The sequence below is a fragment of the Dendropsophus ebraccatus genome, chromosome 5 (assembly GCF_027789765.1).
Source record: "Dendropsophus ebraccatus isolate aDenEbr1 chromosome 5, aDenEbr1.pat, whole genome shotgun sequence".
NCBI classification, from domain to species: Eukaryota; Metazoa; Chordata; class Amphibia; order Anura; family Hylidae; genus Dendropsophus; species Dendropsophus ebraccatus.
The window spans coordinates 133,744,447-133,766,166 of NC_091458.1; the positions used below are offsets into that span (position 1 = coordinate 133,744,447).

At 41.2% G+C, this 21,720-nt stretch overlaps 1 protein-coding gene across 5 annotated transcripts in view; it reads right to left on the reverse strand.

Moving 5' to 3' along the window:
* COL16A1 (collagen type XVI alpha 1 chain) overlaps nucleotides 1-21,720 on the reverse strand; it is a 150,924-nt gene that overhangs the window by 115,400 nt on the left and 13,804 nt on the right. For all 5 annotated transcript variants that reach the window (XM_069971325.1, XM_069971322.1, XM_069971323.1 and 2 more), the window contains exons 3-5: nucleotides 15,275-15,343; nucleotides 4,505-4,622; nucleotides 626-749 (exon numbers count right to left, since the gene is read on the reverse strand). In XM_069971325.1, coding sequence (XP_069827426.1) covers nucleotides 626-749; nucleotides 4,505-4,622; nucleotides 15,275-15,343 — 311 coding nt within the window. The remainder of the gene's footprint in view (nucleotides 1-625; nucleotides 750-4,504; nucleotides 4,623-15,274; nucleotides 15,344-21,720) is intronic.

The following is a 21,720-nucleotide window of genomic DNA, read 5'->3' on the forward strand; positions in this document are numbered from 1 at the left end:
TATGAACTTACTGAGAGAAGATTGTAGGGTGTTGTGCTTTGCAGAAATCCTCCGTGCTCAGTCACTCCTAACAGCCCCTCCCCTCTCCATAGACACATAATGGACAGAGAAATCCTGCTTCTTTTGCAGTGAGGGTGGGGGCTGGGAGATTGCTTTTTTAGTCCAGAAGTTAACTCTTTCAGTACATAAAACCTATTACAGAGTTTCTTAAAATCGCTTGAACTGTTGATATTTAATGTTTTCAAAAAAATGACCCTGAAATGACGGTTACGCTTTAAGTTGCAAAACCTGCACCCAAACTGGAGAGTTGTGCTGTCTCTGGAAGAAAGTGGCCATGTTTTTGTTTTACTTATATGGCTCTATAGTGACCCTAGTCTGGTCCAGAAGAACTATGATAATATGGGCATTTTAGACATAATACAGACAATATGGGCATTTTAGACATAATACAGACAATAAAATGTTGCCTGTAGTCCCCTTTAATTTTTTCCTAAACCAATATATTCTGTCAGTGTGGGTTTTAGTTTTTTTTACTTTGGCATTTAAAATGAAGCATATACACCCACAGACAATTCCTATTAATGTGGACATATCTGTAGCTGGTCATGGACAAGATTGATGGTACCTGTGGGTATCCCTGATGGTCGTTGATTTGAAATAGATACCAGTCTTCATCGGTCGTCTGCTTCTTTATCAACAACGTCATCACTATTGTGAACTCTTGAGGTAACCCATGGGGAAATATTTGTCTGTGATAAGGAGCATAAGGCACTACGTTAGTGATTTATTTATTTTTGTTTAACTGTATTTTTATTAAACAATTTCTTTTTAAATATAGCATACAATAAAAAAAAATTTCACAGTAAGGGTATGTTCACACTGTAAAAGCGGTGGAATTCTCTGCGGCAGGACCAGAGGCAACCCCTCCCATAGAGACACTGTGGGACATTAAGGCAGGCGGGATTCCGCGGTGGAGAGCTCTGTCGCAGAATCCGCCGCTTTTACTCTGTATCAACATGCCCTTAGGCAATTGGATTCTGTAGACAACAATGAACAGGTAATAACAGGTCCATATCATATCATGGATAACGCGAACGCAATAAAAACGAGTATCTTTCAATAAGGACTTAAGAATAACCTGGGAAGTAATACAAGACAAGACATGAAATTAGAGGGTAGGGGGAGAGACATAAAGGGGGAGATTTATCAAACATGGTGTAAAGTGAAACTGGCTCAGTTGCCCCTAGCAACCAATCAGATTCCACCTTTCATTCTTCACAAACTCTTTGTAAATGAAAAGTGGAATCTGATTGGTTGCTAGGGGCAACTGAGCCAGTTTCACTTTACACCATGTTTGATAAATCTCCCCCAAAGAGTTCCAACAAAATAGAAATATATTCCATAAAAAGAGGCGAGAGTCACCTACGGGGGTTCAGAGGTATCACACTTATTCATATTCTTTCCTTATCCAGTAGGTGTTTCAGAGAGGCCAGACAGAATAAAAAGCCTATCTGTTATTGATAAGCTTAGTAATAAGATATTCCATGGTAAACACTTCCTGAATTCTAGAGTAAAACTCCCTTTGGGAGAGGGGCGTCCTCTGCTTCCCATTTCCTAGCTATAAATTTAATGCTGGAATCACACATGGCTGTTTTTTTTCTCTTTTTTAAACTTCCATGGCAGTTTTTGAACCAAAGACAGAAGTGGATTTAAATGGGATGGAAAATATAAAGGGAGGATTTGTACTTCTCTTTCCTGTTTCCTGTTGGATTCACTTCTGGCTTTGGCACAAAAACTTCAGTGGCAGTTAAAAAAAAACAAAAAACTGCCATGTATGAAACCATTTTTTTTTTACACCCAGTGGAGAGAGAAACAAATTCATGAGATTAGGTAGGGGTTGTAAGGGTAAAGAACAACCAGTTATCTCTAATATGAGGTATCGCACCTCCTCCCAGAAGGAGACTATAAGAGGGAATGTCTAGAATATTTGTGGGAGTGTACTCTCCGCATCATCACATCGCCAGCAAATGTTAGAGATGGACAGTTGAAGATGGTAGAGAAAGGCTGGTGTATGATCCCAAAACCTCTGAAATGTATAAGGGTATGTTCACACTGAGTAATATTGGAATCCTGCTTGCCTCAGTGTCTCTATGGGACGGCACGAACACCTCCATTACCACCGTTCTCCACTGAAAGAATTGACATGTCAATTCTTTAAGTGGAGAGTGACGGAAGTGGAGGCGCGCAAGCTATTCCATAGAGACCCTGTGTCACATTAAGGCAGGCGGGAATTCTGCCTATAAGGTCATCATCCAAAATAAACATGCCACTTTTATAGTTAACTTCAAATAATAATTTAATAGAATTTGCCACATAGTCTGTAATCCCCAAAAAAGGGGGCCCAGTTAAATGTAAAGACGGACTATAAACACATCTCTATTTGCAGACCAAACTTTGTTGAATGTTTGACCTGTTAATATTGATGGTCACGAATCTCTGCTGAATAGTCAAGAAATAAAAGCTTCTACCAAACAAGTAAGATATAAAACAAGAAAAGTGCAGACAGTTTGCACAATGCTGGCGTTTTATTGGAAGGAATAGCCAAGGATAGTGGTTTAATTACAGCTTAGAGAATAGCTAATTACGCCTGCAATCTCATTATGATGTCGAGAGAATTTGGCTCTAACTAGGCCTCCAGCCTCTGGGGAATTTTCTAATTTATTGCAGCCACCCCTGGCAATGAAAGGGTTGATCGTGTGTGACAGTAACTCCTGATTATAATAATAACAAGTTTTTTTTTTTTTTAGAGGACCTCAGGCCATTGTGGATTTGAGGTACGTAAGCAGAAGCATAAATCTAAATGCAGTTTTATGGCTCGGTATAGTGACGCCATACTGTGTCCTGAATTAACCCCAGACATATATGGTTAGCTATATGACATAAGCCAAATAATATTCTGCGAAGGGTATTACAAGAAAATTGTTCAATTCATTTCTGCATGGTCTTTCATTTATTTTAGAAAAAGTTGTCTGCAGTTGGTGACAATATCGTCTTTGAGTGTTAATCGCAATAATTCATTTAGAAACAAAGTATATTTTACAGATGATGATGGGCGTATGGAACATTCACTGAAACCATACTGTTCTATGTAATTGTCATGATGCTCTCACAAAAACCTATATGTATATTAACTTTCATTGGAAAACAGTCTTTTTTCTAAGTCTAGGCTCCTCCAAACCCTGATTCATCCATCCAAAGCCATCTGGGAACGCTGCCAAGATTAAAAAATAATAAAAGCTTGCCGTTCTCTGTTGCGTAATGAGTTGGAAAGGTGCCCGGCCTGATACTGCACCCGAGGCTCACTTTCCAGGATTAGGAAGGGGTTTTAGGAGACGCTCAAATAGCTGCCTTCAAGGTGTACACTTTAGGACTATCAATTGAAACAGTTGCTATATCACGATCGGGTAATAGAGGTAGGATTTGATTAAGATCATCTCGAAGTGTTGCGATGGACAGCGTTACAATCCACATAGGCTACTACTATTAGGCCATGTTCACACAAGGTATGTTTTGCATAAATCACGGCCATTGTTGCAATTTGCAACAACGACCATGATTTATTTGAAACATACGTTGTTTTTGAATGAATGGAATCCTGTCTGGAGCGTTTACACATAGTATATGCTCCGGCCTGAATTCCAACCAGCCGCAAGAAAAACTGACATGTCAGTTTTGTGCGGCCGCTACTCATTGAATAGTGGCCCCACATAGATGTCAGTTCACACAATGGAGAGTGAGGATCCGGCCACACGCTCCATTGTGTGCAATGTTGAATTAGGATGCGAGCGCACACGGATGCTGCAGTATCGGCTGGGATAATCTCACTTAACACCGGCCATTCTGTGACCCAGCAAGGTCACAGAACGGCCGGTGTTTCACGCTGTGTGAACCTGGCCTTAAAGCGAATGTACCATCAGTACATTCGCTTTAAGTTTTGCACATGGACAAAACAGTGCCATAAGAGAGAACCGGGCCACAGTTCCCCACGCCAGCTCCATTCTATTCCACCAGCTCGGGCTGAAGCAATGGAAGTGGGCCCGCTCACTCCCAGAAGGAGCAAACCCCCACTCCTCTATGATGCGGCTCCACTGATTCTTATTGAGCCACGCTGTAGAGGGGTGGGGGTTTATACCCTCCGGGGGTGGGCCGGCCCACCAGTGCTTCAGCCCGGACTGGTGCCTGGGAACTGGGCCACGGTTCAAAAAAAGGACCGTGGCACTGACTTCCCCATGCTGGCGCCATTCTGTTAATGCGGGAACTGAGCCACGGTTCAAAAAAAGGACTGTGGCACTGGTTTCCCCATGCAGGCGCCATTCTGTCCATGTGCAAAACTTAAAGCGAATTTACTGATGGTACATTCGCTTTAAATCCCGAAGAAGGATTATTACTAAAACGCTTGGCATGGTACAGTAAAACATTAGATCTATACAATTGTTAGACTCACGCTGTCTGTTCAACAAGGCGAGCTCCTCCAAGTCGCATGATCAGAGGTCCTTTGGGGTTTCGAATCTTCTTTACAGAAGTCATTTTCTGGAGAGAAAACCTCCGGATCAGATTGAACCCTGAGTGAGAAGTTAAAAAGATTATTTCGCACATTCGAATGTCTTAGTGTTTTGTCTTGATTAGTTAACAGTTTCCTTAAATTTGGAAGCAATTATTTCTTTGTGTCATTATAGCGTTCTCGGAGCTGCGTTTACCTTTAGGAGACTCACAATCAGCGTGTGTCTGGTTACATTACAAACATGAATTAATGTCTGTCTGCAGGCTAGACGTGTCAAGACAACGTTGTACTCCCCTCGCAATATTGCTCCTATTTATCAGATCCTAGTGCACATAATACTAAGGTAAAATGCAAAACAAACTGCATAAACCTTTCCAGCCTAAGCTGTAATTATTTACTTTGCCTTTGAGAAAACAGCCTTGTGTGACACCGAAGAAAGACGCCTAAAAGATTTGAAATATACAAGCAAAACCTGAGGCCTCAATGCTTCAGCCACGTTATCAGCTGCTCAGCCGCGATTGGCTGAGCATAACTGTGCTCAGCCAAACGCGGCTGAGCACAGTTGTGACGTGGCGGAGGGGGACGGCGGCAAGGATTCGGCCGTCCGTCCGAAGATGACGTTTGGCACAAAATGGTGGACGGCCCTCGACACGGATCAGGTAATGTATAATGCACCACACACTTCCGGGTACACGGGCGGGGGTGGTGGGACACGGGAAGGGGGCGATTCACAGACATAACATACATTACAAAGTTGTATAACTTTGTAATGTGTGTTATTCTGTGAATAATTTTTTAGCGCCGCACTACCCCTTTAAGGCAATAGGAGATATATATATATATATATATATATATATAAGGAAAATTATTGATATTTTAGTGGACTCCTCGAGGGTGTACTAGAATTTGTGGCGAAGCAAGTACTGTATCTTCTGCCGAGTTGTACACCTTTTAGGAATATGGTGCAGACTACTTAAAGGGGAACAATCAGAAGGTTAGATGAATCTAACCTGCTGATATTTCCCTATTGTGCAGGAGACGCCAAGGAGGAAGGTATGTGTCTTGTCGTCATCCTATACGCCGTACTGGTGCAGTTAATCGTTTGCTCCATGTTCCAAACCGGAGACAGCAGAGCAGTACAAAAACAGCAGGCAAAAATGGAGGTCAGAAAGACAGGCAAAAAGGTCAGAATTAGAAGCAATCTAATCCTATATGAAACACCAGCTCAAGCTACAAGAGACTATCATAAGCAATGTCCAAGAACACAAGTGGTTTTCTTATGACTTACCAGAGTCCTAGTCCAGAGAGTGAGTGGACCGGCCCTCTGACATGCAGACCACACAGAACACAGACTGACAGGAAAAGGTAATGGATGGCAAAGGAATCTGAACGGTTCACCATGAAAATGCTACCTAAGCTATCAACATCATGTTACAGAGCAGAAGGAGCTGAGCGGATTGATATATATCTTTATGGGAAAAGATTAAATTATATTTATTTATATTTATTTATTATATAATTTATTGATTTAAATCTCTGATGTTTCTAGGCTAAAGAGTCCAATCCATTGAGGGACACCGCCCACTGGACTCCTTATCACAGAATGATCAGGGATTTCACTCAACAAGTTACAAGTTATACTAAATCTTTTACTATAAAGGTATATATCAATCCGCTCAACCCTTCCTGCTCTATAGCATGATCGAGATTAGATAGGAGTGTCTTGGTGACAGGTTCACTTTAAACCATCGGCATCCCAGCACTAGGCTATCAGAAGAAACCAGACGGGTGTGGTGGAACCTGTCAATCACCACACAGCAAATGTTGGATTCAGAGTTTAAACTGGTAGGAAACCTGCACACTGAATCATAGCTAAAAGCAGATGTTTCAGCCATACTTTACGGGTAGAGGACCGTTCTGAACAGGCGCGGACATAACATGTAATGCAGTACTGCAAAACCAAAGTAATGTGGAATGTGCAATAACCATGAAAATCAGATATGTACTGTAAATAATTACAACTTAAAGTGGCACTGTCATGTCCATAGACAGTTACTGATCTCACATGGTCTCACTCTTGGGACCTTCTGCCATCCAAAGATACCGCTGTGACTTTCAATCATAATTGACTTGTTTGTTTCATTGTGGTATATACAGTGGCCAAGTTGGATGTTCTGCCTGTCGTGAAGTGGAGTGAACGATCCCCCCGACTCCGGAGTGAGATGCAGTGAGTACAGTAACTTTTAACATGTCTCAGGACATGTTAAAAGTTATTACAAATGACAGTAAAGCTTTACAGAAAAGCAAAAGCTAAATAACATTAAAGTTTTATTAAAAAAAACTGAACGGGAAATACGGAAAGTAAATATTCATGTAAGTTTTAGATTCACTAAGGCCTTATTCACACGTTCAGTGTTTCCCCCTGTGTGCATAAAAGCTATTTTTACTCCGTGATCATTGCAATTTGGTCTGTAATTGCAAACTGGTGCATCTGCATCCACATCCGCATCTGCATAAAATGTTGAACTAGTAAAAAAAATTTAATTGACTATTTTGGTTTGATTTAATCCGCGTTTTTCACATATGTATTTCTAAGTTCATTTGGTCAAAAAATTCCGACTTTTTGACATGGTTTGAGAACGTGGGCAAGGAGACTGGTGTGAGCTATAGCAGAAATCAACACTAGCTTACAGCAGAGAGTTCCACATGCTGGGGCAGATTCAGACACTAGATCTAGGATAGCAACCTATCAAAATTTGGAAGAAGGCCATCAAAGAGAAGACCCAATCCTCCGACTATATATCTGTACGCCACACAATTTAATATCTCTAGTGCAGTTTTAGGCTATGTTCACACATTGCATGACACTGGCCGTTCTGTGACCTGGGCTGGTCACGGAACGGCCGGTGTCAGATAAGATCATCCCGTCCAGATGATCTTTAGCACCGCTGAGTCCTAATGCGGGCGTATCAGTGTGCACCCGCATCAGTACTCCCCACTGCACACAATGGGGCATGCGGCCGGAGCGGCAAGCTCCATAGTGTGCACTGACAGGTTTTCTGCGGCGGCTATTCACTGAATAGCGGCTGCAGAAAACTGACATGCCAGTTTCTTGCAGCGCCGCTAGGGATCCCATACTATATACTATGTGTATACACTCCGGCCGGAATTCCTTAGAAGGCAGCACTACGTAAGTTCCGTAGTAATCACGGCCGTTGACTTACGCAGTGGGAACATGCCCTTACACTACACAAAGGATACCACTTATAAGGGATACTACAATTAGAAGAAATTATTTATACTCCCTTGGTATCCACATTGCATTATGGGAAATCATGGCTCCTCCAAAGACATTCTATGTCTTACTAATGAGCTACTTGCTCCAGTGTAAAGCTGGTAGAGGATACTATGCTGGTGCAGTGATAAAACAACAACATCCATTGCTCCTGGCCATTCCTACTGTGACACCGTGTCAAACACGTCATGGTCACATTATGTTACACTACTGAAGCCATCTGAAATGGTGCAATAAAGTTGTCTTGAGCTGAGATATAATGTGTCCCAGTCACACAGTTGCTGACATCCATAATTCTATAAATGGTATCTATTCAATCATAAATGATAAAGCCTTTTGTCATGGTAATAAATCATAGCGTGTATGCACAGATTTATTAACAGACATAAAAAAACAGTCCTAGTTTGCTATTGAAATTACAGCATTGTATACATGGTATGTACAGTATGTCCTATTATTACCACTCCGAGTTTTGTGAGGCCTTTAAATACTAGAGTACTTAAAGGGGAACTATCAGTAGGTTCAACCACTCTAACCTGCTGATATTCCCCTATAGCGCCCAGGACGCTGAGGAGGAAAGTAAGACACATACCTTCCTCCTCAGCATCCCGGGGGCTATAGGGGGATATCATCAGGTTAGATTTGCTTAACCTCATAGCTAGGGTTTAAAGAGAAATCCAGCAACATTTTTTATTAAAGTATTGTATCCCCCCCAAAAAAGTTATACAAATCACCAATATACACTTATTACGGAAATGCTTATAAGTGCTTTTTCCCTGTATTTACTACTACATCAAGGCTTCACTTCCTGGATAAAATGGTGATGTCACGACCCGACTTCCAGAGCTGTGCGGACTGTGATATGGTGTCTACTATGGTGAACTTCAGGGGGCAATGTGTATACTATAATAAATGTATGGGGTATAGTGTGTGAAAAAATGAATTTCACAGGGTTTAATGTGTTACATAATGAATTTCCTGGGCCGCTGAAGTGCCTCAAGCTGTAACATCTGCCCTCCTATACCTAAACCTGACTCTGGTGTCAGTCAAGCAAGGAGGGGATAGAGTAGGCAATCCAGCTTGTAGCTTATCAGAAACTTTTTCTACATTCTGGAAGCACAGCTGGATATATGGGAGGTACCATGTGTCTCGTTAACATAACAGCTATCTAACATAGCTGTTAGGTTAACCCATGGGTCTCCAAACTGTGGCCCTTCAGCTTTTGTGAAACCACAACTCCCATTATGCCCATTTTGCCACAGCTGGAGGGCCGCAGTTTGGAGACCCATGGGTTACGGAGACACATGGTACCTCCCATATACCCAGCTGTGCTTCCACAATATAGAAAAAGTTTGTCAGCAGTTTGGAGAGTGAATTACAGCTGACAGATTCCTTTAGGTTGAATATAAATCCACAACAAAACTTTGCCAATAGATCATAATATAGATAATAAAAATCAAACTGTTTTCATAGGATTTTATTTACTATATTTGGCTGCTGCAGTAAATTATCCCAGTGTCTACAGACAGCATTATATTGCACTGTGAATAGTATTCTCTAATATACATCTCTTACCCAAATTGAGAAAATTACTTTGGTGGAGGCCAAAATCTTGGGCCACTGCCTCTAATTTCTATAATGAAAGGGCTAAACAGACTACGTATATACTTTGGCACCGCTCGTAGATTCCTGCTGAAATTTTAAGCCTAGGAGCAGGTAAGTCAAGCTAAAAAAAAAAGGAGACTTCAGTCTTGAGTGTGACTTGAGTTTTATTAATGCTTAATATGGCACCAATAGTGCATGGGCCTTAGGGTCCTTTTACACGGAGGGATAATCGGTCAAATCAGGCTGATTCGGCTGATTATCCCTCCGTGTAACAGAGACAACGATCAGCCGATGAAACGATCATCGGTTAATCGCTTCTTTAGGCCCAGACCTAAAATCATCCGCCTCCGACCACGCATCGCTATGTGCAATACTGGCTGACGGCTGACAATTAAACAAACAGTTTACATCACCTGTTCATGTTCTCGGTGTTCTCCTGCACTCTGCTTCCTCACTGATCATTTACGTTGCAGCCTACCGAGGGACCCAGCCAGTGATTGGCTGAGCAGCCTGTCTGAGCAGCCTGTCTGATGCCGCAGTGGGCGGGACTGGGGAGGAAGCATAGAGCAGGAAAAGACCAGGAAAGTGTACAGGTGATGTAAACTGTTTGGGCAAGGGATGCATGGACATCACTAACGAAGTCTGTGGAACCCCTGCTAAGTGATTATCGGGCTGTGTAATAGGCTCAGTTTGGAGTATTGATCGGGCTGCCATCGGCTATTGTAATATAACTCTTAGGGCCCTATTCCACCTGACGATTATCGTTCAGATTATCGTTAAATCGTTCGAATCTAAACGATAATCGTTCGGTTGAAATGCAGTAACGATTAACGACCGAACGAGAAATCGTTGATCGCTTTATAAGACCTGGACCTATTTTTATCGTTGCTCGTTCGCAAAACGTTCGCAAATCGTTCGCATTGAATAAGACATCGTTCGGTCGTTCGCAATAGATACGAACGCAATAGCGAATAAATACGGAAGAAGAAACGATCGCAATTACGATCATAAGTAACGATTATCGTTCCATGGAAATGAGTGAACGTTTTCAGGTCTTTCGCAATAGCGGTCGTTTGAGATCGTTAATCGTTAACGATTATGCTAACGATAATCGTCCGGTGGAATAGGGCCCTTAGAGTCCTATTACACGTAGCGATTTTTAACGATTAACGACTAACGATAAACGATCGCAAATGAGATTGCTTATCGTTAACCTGAAATCGTTGACCATATTACACAGAACGATAGTCGTTAGTTACGATCGTTACTATGATTGTTATTGCGATCGTTACTATGATCGTTTACTCCTTCTGATCCCAGAAAAACAATGAACAATGTGCAATTACACTGAACGATTAGTGAACAAATGCGGAACTTGAGCGAACAAATGTGGAATCACAGCGAACAATTAACGATAATTTTGGGTTCATAATTAAATCAACGATCAACGACATATGAAAGTTTTTTCGATTGTTGCCTGCAATTACACAGAACGATAATCATTTAAATTCGAACGATGTAACGATTTTCTGCACGATAATCGTCCCGTGTAATAGGGCCCTAACTGTTTATTTCCAATTGGACAGAAAGGCATAAAGATTTTTTTGTGTGTGTTGGAATTTATGTGATAAAGCCAATCCTGTTAAAACAATGGGATTTATAAAATAATACTTCTTATAGGTTTAAATTACAAAAAAACTGAAAAATACATGACAAATGCCAGTGTCAACTTAGTATGCTTGGGCATTTTGCTAATTAAATCCAAGGTAATAACCAGGATAATAAATGAACATCCTGGCAGACCTGGCGGTAGAGAATCGGCAACAGTGGAATACATAATGACGCAATTCACTATCTGCTGCAGCAGCGGGGAATGATATTTTTTTTTCATTTTATTCCAATCTAAATATGCCCGATGAACCGGGATGCAGATGCTTCATGATCCGTATTACTTAGCATCTTTAATAACAGCTGCTGCAAATTTCCATCTTGCATTAAATTATACAGTGCCGAAAAGACTGAAGTGGGAAAAAAAATGTGCACTACGGCTTGACATCCTATTACTGTTGGCATCAAAAATTTGTGCCGAGTGGCATAAACCTACAGAGATAATGATCTACAGTACGGCTAAAAAATACGGCAAAGAGACGGCCGCAGGCAGCAAATAATGTTGTTGGTTAACAGAGAACACTCGCCTCTGCGATGATACATATATCACAGCGTGTCACCTTCCAGACACCTACAAATAGCTGCCGGGACTCTTACAGAACATTTGCAAGAGAAAAAGCGAAAATGAAGAAATCAGACGCAGAAGAGATAAAACTGACAAAGCAGCTTTAATTTCTGGGAAGAAGAAGCAGATAATTCAGATGGAGCAAAGGCAAAAAAAAATGGAAGAACTTCGGCTGTGTGGGTATGTTGCATATTACATCGGGGGAAATATCAACCGGCACATCTTGATTTACAGACCATGACAAACACACTGCATAATATTACAGTGGTAGAGCAAAGAGACGGCCGTCGCAGCCATCAAAACTAATATATTGAGCAAACAGCATAAAAAAGAAATTATATAATTTGCATCTTTCGAATATGGATAAAAGATAGTTCCATTTGTAATAGGAGAAGAAGAGCCTCATCCACTACCATTTACATGAAGAGTGTATCTTTAAAGGGGATAGCCAGCGAAAATCTTTTTCTTTCAAATCAACTGGTTTCAGAAAGTTATATAGATTTGTAATCTACTTCTATTCAAAAATCTCAAGTCTTCCCATACTTATTAGCTGCTGTATGTACTGCAGGAAGTGGTGTATTCTTTTCAGCCTTACACAGTGCTCTCTGCTGACATCTCTGTACGAGACAGGAACTGCCCAGAGCAGGCGAGGTTTTCTATGGGGATTTGCTGCGGCTCTGTACAGGTCCTGACATGGACAGAGATGTCAGCAGACGGAAAAGAGAACATTTGCTCCTTGACATACAGCAGCTAATAAGTATGGGAAGATATGAGATTTTTAAATAGAAGTATTGTATATCCCCCTTCTCTGCATCCATCCCCATCTCGATGGACATGCATGTTTTTTCAACCATATAAACTATGTAACTATATGTAAATTACAAATCTATATAACTTTCTAAAACCAGTTAATTTGAAAGAAAAAGATTTTCGCTGGATAACCCCTTTAAGGAGTGCACAGATAATAACTGTACCCATGTGTTTGAGCCACATAGGAAAACACCAGTATTATAAATGGCAGGTGGAGGTGAGACACTGTCCTTAATAGATCAGCAAACTGTGATGTTCCAGGCCTATAGCAGTAGGTGGCTCACAGACTGATGCTACTCAAGTTGCAATACTTTACAGGGGCAATTATAAAGCTCCTCCGGCCTTCCCACCTTCATAAGAGTTGTCACCTGCCACAACATATGATCAAAAGAGGTGACTGGCAGCAAAGAAAGACAATGAGATTTAATGTCAGCGGGCATCCCCTTTCCTTAATCGTGAGCTGAAAGATGGCTTCCTGCCGGCAAGTAAAAAAGAAAACTCAGAAGGTGTCAGCCTCTGATGTAATGGTGGCCAATTACAGATAGTACTGGAAAAGGAGTCTGCAGCCCTTCAAGTCTAAGTAATTCCGAACCTCTGTCAAAAAGAAATCTTTTGACAGTGGTGTCCAGCTGGCCATGGCTCCTGATTTACCACAGATGGACTAATTGGTTGTATATGCTGTCCGGCTCTTCAAGACTGCGGAAAAACTATGGAATAAAGACCCTGAGTTAAAGCTTTAAGGGAGTGGTATCTATTGAATATTGTAGTTGTAAGGTAAAGGCAAGAGCTGCTCATTATAAAAACATGAAGAGGTAAGTTTTAGTCTTTTTTTTTCCATCAGTGCACAACAGCGTTTTTTGTGTACGCTAAAAAAACAGATGCATTTTCATCAGTAGCGGATTAACTTTACCATAGGCCCCCGGCTGTCCACCAAGCCTGGGCCCCCCAACCCCACTGGCAGCACATAGTACAGGATAGATAATGTCATGGTGCCCTGATTTGTGCAAAATCGAGGTAAAAAAGTATCAATTGTTTGCAAATCATGGCAGAAGCCAGGAGACCAGGAGACAATACACCACTGAAAGTATAAGTCTGATTTGGTGGCCAGAAGCTCAGGGCCCCGGGCTACTGCCCGAAAAGGACCTATTATAATCCGCTACAGATTTTCATCCTTTCCTTGATACGGTTTTTATTATGGAAGTTAATGGAAAAACTGATCAAAACGGAGGCACACGAACGATTCCTTTTTTTCATCCTTCAAAAAACAGATGGGGGTGTGGGGGGAGGAGAGACAGATTGCAAAAAACCCAGCTGAATCCCCAATAAAATGTTGAAAAGTTAAGTATTTCTTGTCTATATCACTCACTGCTGCTGATTTCATGGGGATATAAAATGGCCTGAGGGGGTATGAATTGGCCTAGGCCGAAATATACCCCGGGGTATAAAATAGCCTAGGCCATTTTAACCCTGGGTATAGTCTGGGCTGGGGGTATACTCTGGCCTGTTACACCAGATCCCCGCTCAGACCAGGAAGCAACTGGGTGACTGGGAACTGAAGTAGGGGACAGGTGACCGCAGCGATGGAGCCTGGGAGGTAGGTGCATATTATGTTCAGCCACTTCCTTCCCGTCTCTTTTGAAAAAAATTCCCAACGCTGGACTTCTCCTTTAATACTTCGGACCTCTATTGCAGGGCATGAACCATAGTTGGTCTCCCTACACCGTATGTATAAGGCTTCAACAACAATGAAATTGAGGCAGTTACTGCTTTAGCAGCATATGGGTTGTGCACAACGCTCAGAGAGTGAGAAGGTCATTGGTGTCCTTGTTATTCTCTTATTCTATGCATCATTATCACTATTAGGGTAATATTACGCGGGCCAACTACGGCCTGATCGTTTTAGTAAATAAGCGCAGATCTACTAGATTGGCGCTCGCTTACTGGACCTATTAGACGGCCCGATAATCGGGCAGTAAGGCCTGCATGGACATTGTTAGCAATGTCCATGCAGCCCTTGCCCAAACAACTGATACCTTACCTCTCCCCGCTCCTGGTCTTCTCTGCTGTGCTCCACAGCTTGCTTGGCCTGTGATTGGCTGAACCGCCTGTCAGCTGACAGGCCGCTGAGACACTACAGCCGGGAAGCTTCGGAGCACAGGAGAAAAGACTGGGAGCAGGGAGAGGTAAGGTATCAGGTGTTTGTGTGATCCTCAGCCGTCGGCAGTGCATCGCTATTACACGGTCGGCGCCCTGCGATTTTAGGTCCAAACCTACAGTAAACCAACAATCAGCGGATGATCGTTTCATCATTGTCTCTATTACACGGACCGATTATCATTATTATGTAATAAGGCCCTTACATTGTATATGTAAGCAATATAGCACTTGTTATTTGGTTTTATGACTGAGTACTCTATTCAGGATGTCTTGGTTAATAAAATTCAGTATTTAGAGACAAAAGAATGAAGATCTATTGTATATACTAATAAACATTTGCTGTTATTTTCAACCATCTATCATATATTACACTATAAGGACCAAATTTAATCATCCTACTATTGTATACTGTTCTAATTGATATACTGTAAAAAACAACCATTCTTTATTTTTCACTTTCACTTTCTATAGTAATTTATTGATGCTTTCCCAATGTTCTCTAAATTACCTATATTACTAGAGGTCATTGAATGGACCCAACCATATTACTTTCACATTAAACACCTACTAATGTGTTTTACTCTACAATAGTCATGTTTTATTCCATACATACCTGTGTTGTTTCCGTTTCCATCCCCTCCTGTGCTGAGTCCTTCACTTAGTAATGTTGGGCATTGATCATCTGTAAAATATAGAATTCCAATATTCAGAATTTTCTTCTCTAGATTGGTAAATAGCTGCTCATTTACCTGGTGTCTATCATGAATACAGGTATCTGGATTGTATACAGAGATCTCTGCAATCTGCTATACATGTAACAACACTTACCCCAAGGCTATATTCCCCCATCTGGTGAACAGAAGCTGCACGTGTTACAGCTATCTCACTCCATTCCTACATTTTATGGTATTACCCCATCATACATAGCAATGCCTTTGATAAAACTATATTACTAGAGGACACGTCATTGACCTCCAAAACATCAGAAAATGATCATGAAAATGGCATTGAAAGTTAAGAATGATGGCGATATTCAAATTTCCAGCAATTCCTTAAGAATTTACTGACTTTACTCCACTCATTGGATGCGGACTAAGAGCTGCCATAAATCTGAAAACATTCTATCCAATTCACTACATTGCTTTGCATATTATCAGCTATCTCTCTCACATCTATATTTCTATTAATATCACTGTATTAGGGAATTACGAGGGTCATTTTTGAATATACTTGAAAATAGTTTCTGTGACAATCTACGACTCCTTTCACACAGATGTGAACTGTGTCCAAAATTGCAGACTATGTTCTCATGTTTATTGAGGTCAAAATAGGTCCAAAAAAATTGATAATGATCATTGTTTACAGCCGTATGTTTACCTAAAAAAAATGTGGGAACATAGCCTGAATATACAGCTGCTTCTTTTTACCTATTTTGCAACTGTATTTTGCTTTAATATTACTCTGTGTCAACATAGGTTAAAGCGAATGTTCCATCAGGAACATTCGCTTTAAGTATGACCCATGTATAGAACGACGTCGGGGTCGCAGTCTTTTTTTTGAACGGCGGCCCGGTCCCCATGTTCGGTTCCATTCTATTCTCAGGTACTAAGCTGGGGGTAAAGCACTGGAGGCAGCCACCCCCAATGGAGCCGCTTCATAGAGGGGAGGGGGTTTCCTCCCATTGGGGGCGGCTGCCTCCAGTGCTTCACCCCTGGCCAAGTACCTGTGAATAGAACAGCCCAGTTCTATACATGGGTCATACTTAAAGTGTCACTGTCGTTTAAATTTTTTTTGAAACAATCAATAGTACAGGCGATTTTAAGAAACTTTGTCATTGGGTATATTAGCCGAAAAATGCATTTTTATCATGAAAAAGCAGTTTGAAGCTCTCCCCCCTGTCTTCATGATTTTCTATGGAGAGGGGAGGGGTGGAGGGAGATGAGGCAAGAAAACAGGACAAAAAAGAGTTAATTTACAGCTACATCACTGGGCTTTCTCCTCTAAAGTCAGCACTGACCTCTCTAACCTCTGAATACCGGCTTTCATTCAGCTCCCGCTGTGTAACCCTTCGTTCTTTGTTCTCTGCTGGCGACTAATCTCCCTCCTCCCTCCCCCCCTTTCTATAGGTTACACAGGGCTTGACTGATGTAAAATAGTCGAGATTTCCTGATAATGAGCAAGGGGGGGGGGGGGGAACCTGGGGAAAATCTTTTTGAATGCAGATAATGGCATATTTGCCTAATAAACCCAATTACAAATTTTCTTAAAATTTGATGGTACATTCGGTTTAAATGGTGACTTACTTCTTTGATTTTAAACTACGGTACATCATGGGCTCTACAATCCTGCATACTTCTATCCAGGCTAGAGATTGCTCATCTGATTTGCTGAGTTCATGGGTAATTTACTAACCCTATGAAGAACAATCAGGAATTTGGCTTGCTCACATCCATCATTACAGACATTTTCTCTAAACGGTATACTTACATTTCAGACATTTCAACGTTCATATTGTAATAAAAATTGGCTTCATTCACAATGTTGTCATTGCTTCTTTATTACAAGATCAATGACAGACATGTTATAATCCTTGTTTCCCATTGTTTTATTACTCATATTTTTTTCTGTTGAAAAGAATAGTGTGACATGCTACAGATGTGAGGGGAGGTAAGTGTCAGTCATGCTTCTCCTTTCATGTGTTGAATGAATTTTTACCAAACTACAAATATACTTACTATTAAAGTAATAGATTCTGCAGGTATAGTATAGTAGAGTAGAGTAATAATGTATAGTATGCTAAACAATTAAAACACAAGGCTAGGTTCACACACAGTAAAATAAAAGCTAAATGCAGATGTAATTTTGAGTGGAAATAAAACGGTGTGAATAGATGGGGAAGAAAAAGACAAATTTTTCAAAAGCAGGTGATAATTATTGAGCCTATCACAGAAAACATCAGTAAGTTGTTACCAACCACAAGCCTTAGATACGTACAAATCAAAAACAAAATCACAGGGGCGTATCACACTTCTAAAACATCACATTTATTTGTTCGGCTAAAAATATTAAAAACGCCACAAAAACAGATATTCTCCAAATCTGCACCTTTTGCAACCATAAATATAAGGTGCAGGCTAGATATAGGTCACCCGGATCATCCGATCCTGATTCTAGGGCGACAACACCCAAATACACTATTAACTGATATTCAAAATAATTTTAGTTAACGTGATTTTGCAAAAAACGGATGAAAAAACGGATTGCAAAAACGCAGTGGGAACCCAGCCTAATTTTAAAAGGTCTATTGTATTTAACTGAGAATACAGTGAAAATAAAAATCAATATGTGAACAGCGTAAAATAACGTCTGCTGTTCGCTCAATAACAGCCCATATTAATTACACCAACATTTATCTAATGCAAGCAGTGACCGTTATTTTACACATTATGTGGACCAACGGCCGTTGTTTCCATAGACTTCAATGGAAATCATTGAAGACTGAAAACAACATCTGTTATTTTAAATTAAAATGCCGGCCATTATTTTTTACAGCGTGTGAACATAGCCTAAAGCTGGTGTATAACTGTACCAAAATGCCCTTTTATTAAGAAGTACCTCATCAATAAGAGGGTATGCCCTCTTGGAGTTTTGTTTGTATTGGAAAAAATGTTTGATTTAAAAAAAAGGAGCACCTCATCAAAAAAACTTCACATACCACAAGGACAAAAGTTTTGATTGATGGGAGTCTTCCTGCTGAGCCCCCTACCGATCAGGAGAACAAGCAGGGGGCAGCACTTCCCTACTGTCAATTATCCCCCCCAGACAGTCCCATAGACTTTTATTGGAGCTACCTACACAGAGATCACTGCGAGTGAAATGTGTAATTGTGCCCTTTTCCTGGCTTGTTCTCCTGATTGGTGGGATCAGCAGTAAGACCCCTACTGTTCAAAATGTTGACATGTCACAGGGACATTTTTATGATAATTAAGCTTTAAAGGGGTTATCCAGTGTTAGAAAAACACTTTCTTCCAGAGACAGCACCGCTCTTGTCTTCAGTTTTGCTGCAGGTTTTGTAACTCAATTACATTGAAGTGAATGGAGCTTGATTGCAAACCACACCTTAATGGGAGACAAGAGTGGTGCTGTCTCTGGAGGAAAGTGGCCATGTTTTTGTAACTCTGGATAACCCCTTTAAAGATATTGTGGCATATACTACCTCCCTCCCCATCACTTATTGCATATACATGGCTGCTCCTCCTGCCTCATTGGTGTAGGGCAGGGGTATCAAACTCAAATACACAGTGGGTCAAAATTAATTGTACAAAGTCGCGGGCCAACCATGATATTTAATGAAGATTGCATGCAGCGTTTCTGGCACTGTCAGAGCAGCGTGCGGCACTGCCTATCCTAAAGTAATTTTCGTGCGCCACTGCCTATCCTAAAGTAATTTTCCCAACATGAAAGTTTCCCATTATATCCCCCAAGCAGTAGGTAATCCCATAATTGTGCTCCATGTAGTAGCCATCCCAAATAGTGCCCCACATACTAGTCAGGCCTACTATTAGAGACCTACATAGTAGCTAGCCCTCCCAATAGTGTCTTATATAGTAGCCAGCCCTCCCCAATAGTGTCTTATATATAGTAGCCAGCCCTCCCAATAGTGTCTTATATAGTAGCTAGCCCTCCTAAGTGCCCAATATAGTAGCCAGTCCTCCTAATAGTGTCTTATATAGTAGCCAGTCCTCCCAATAGTCTTATATAGTAGCCAGCCCTCCCAATAGTGTCTTATATAGTAGCTAGCCCTCCTAAGTGCCCAATATAGTAGCCAGCACTCCTAATAGTGTCCTATATAGTAGTCAGCCCTCCCAATAGTCTCTTATATAGTAGCCAGCCCTCCCAATAATGTCTTATATAGTAGCAAGCCCTCCGAATAGTGTCTTATATAGTAGCCAGCCCTCCTAATAGTGTCTTATATAGTAGCCAGCCCTCCTAATAGTGTCTTTTATAGTAGCTAGCCCTCAAAATAGTCTCTTATAAAGTAGCCAGCCCTCCCAATAATTTCTTATATAGTAGCCAGCCCTCCCAATAGTGTCTTATATAGTAGCCAGCCCTACTAAGTGCCCAATATAGTAGCCAGCCCTCCTAATGGTTTCTTATATAGTAGCCAGTCCTCCCAATAGTGTCTTATATAGTATCCAGCCCTCCCAATAGTGTTTTATATAGTAGCTAGCCCTCAAAATACTCTCTTATAAGGTAGCCAGCAATCCCAATAATGTCTTATATAGTAGCCAGCCCTCCCAATAGTGACCTATATAGTAGCCAGCCCTACTAAGTGCCCAATATAGTAGCCAGCCCTCCTAATAGTGTCTTATATAGTAAACAGTCCTCCCAATAGTGTCTTATATAGTAGCTAGCCCTCAAAATAGTCTCTTAAAAAGTAGCCAGCCCTCCCAATAGTGTCTTATATAGTAGCCAGCCTTCTCCAATAGTCTCTTATGTAGAAGCCAGTCCCTAAAATAGTCTCATATAGTAGCCAGCCCTCTCCAATTGTTTTATAATAATAAGGCTAGGTTCACACTATGTAACTGTGCGGCTGTATTTGCGGCTGTAATTGCGGTATTTTTGGTGGTTCATGCGTACGCTGGAAAGTATACGATATACGGCTGCACAGTGCACACTATGTATGAATCTACGGCCCTATCGTAAACGGACCCGTAAAAAATGAACAAGACCATTGTTTGCGGCTGGACATGCGGCCGAGGATTAACAGGCGGTCCGTACGGAGTACTTCAAAAATAGCCGGCAATGAGGCCGAATGCCGATGCCTCTAATAGTTAATATATTAAATTAATAAAATACATTTTCTTTGTAATAAAGTCCCTTTCGTTGTTCAATGATTTAATTCAAAGAATCCATCATTGTGCAATTAAATATACTGTTAAAATAAATATATATATAAATAAATGTATATTTATATATTTATTTTTTGACAGTATATTTAATTGCACAATGATGGATTCGTTAGAATTAAATTATTGAACAACGAAACTGATTTTATTTCAACGAAAATGTGTTTTATTAATTAAATATTAATTAGTACAGGAAGCTCCAGTAAGCCGTTAATTCATATTGCCGGCAATAGAGCATTCTGTACTAATCATGACTTTACTGTAATTAAAACATCAAATGTTTCTTCTAATTATGTTATCACAATAGCATTATTAGAAGAAACATTTAGAATTATATGTGCGCTCAGCTGATTGGCTGATCGACTCAGCGCACATATATTTAGCGGGTCCGCAGCACAGTGACTTCATTGTGCTGCGGACCAGCGAAGAGGACACATCGGGGTGAGTATACAGATCTCCCCACCCCCTCCCCTGCACTGCACCCCTCCCAGCAAGGAAGGGGGGTCACTTAACCCCTTCCTTGCTGGGATGGGTGCAATCTGACATCAGTCTGGCCCCCAAGGGGTTAAGGGGGATACAATACATCCTCCCTTAACCCCTTGGGGGCCAGACTGTAAGCAGCGATCTGTAAAGATGCTGCATACTGTAAGGAGCACAACACCGCTCACAATGATGGGTGTTGTGCTCCTGTTTGTGTGTTTTTTGTGTGTTTCTCCCTTTTTATTTTTCAGATATCGGTATCCTGGGGATTACGTCGGATTCGGTGGACTACGTCAATGACCAGCGGTTGTTTGTTGTTTTTTTTTTTTATAAAATGGTCAATGAGGGGTGTGGGGGTGTTTTTATTTGTATAAAAAAAATTTTTAACTTGTGTCTTGTCTTTATTTCTTTACTTTATAGACTTAGTAGTGGAAGCCGTCTAATAGACGGAATCCATTACTAAGTTGGGGCCTAGTGTTAGCCGGTATAAAATGGCTAACACTAACCCCCTATTATTACCCCAGTACCCAATGCCACCAGGGGTACTGGGAAGAGCCGGGGGCCAGTGGTCCCGGAGCATCAAAATTGGCGCTTCTGGACCGGGCAGCAGCAGGCTGGTAAGATTTAGGCTGGGGAGGGCCTAAACCAATGGCTCTTCCCACCCTGGTGT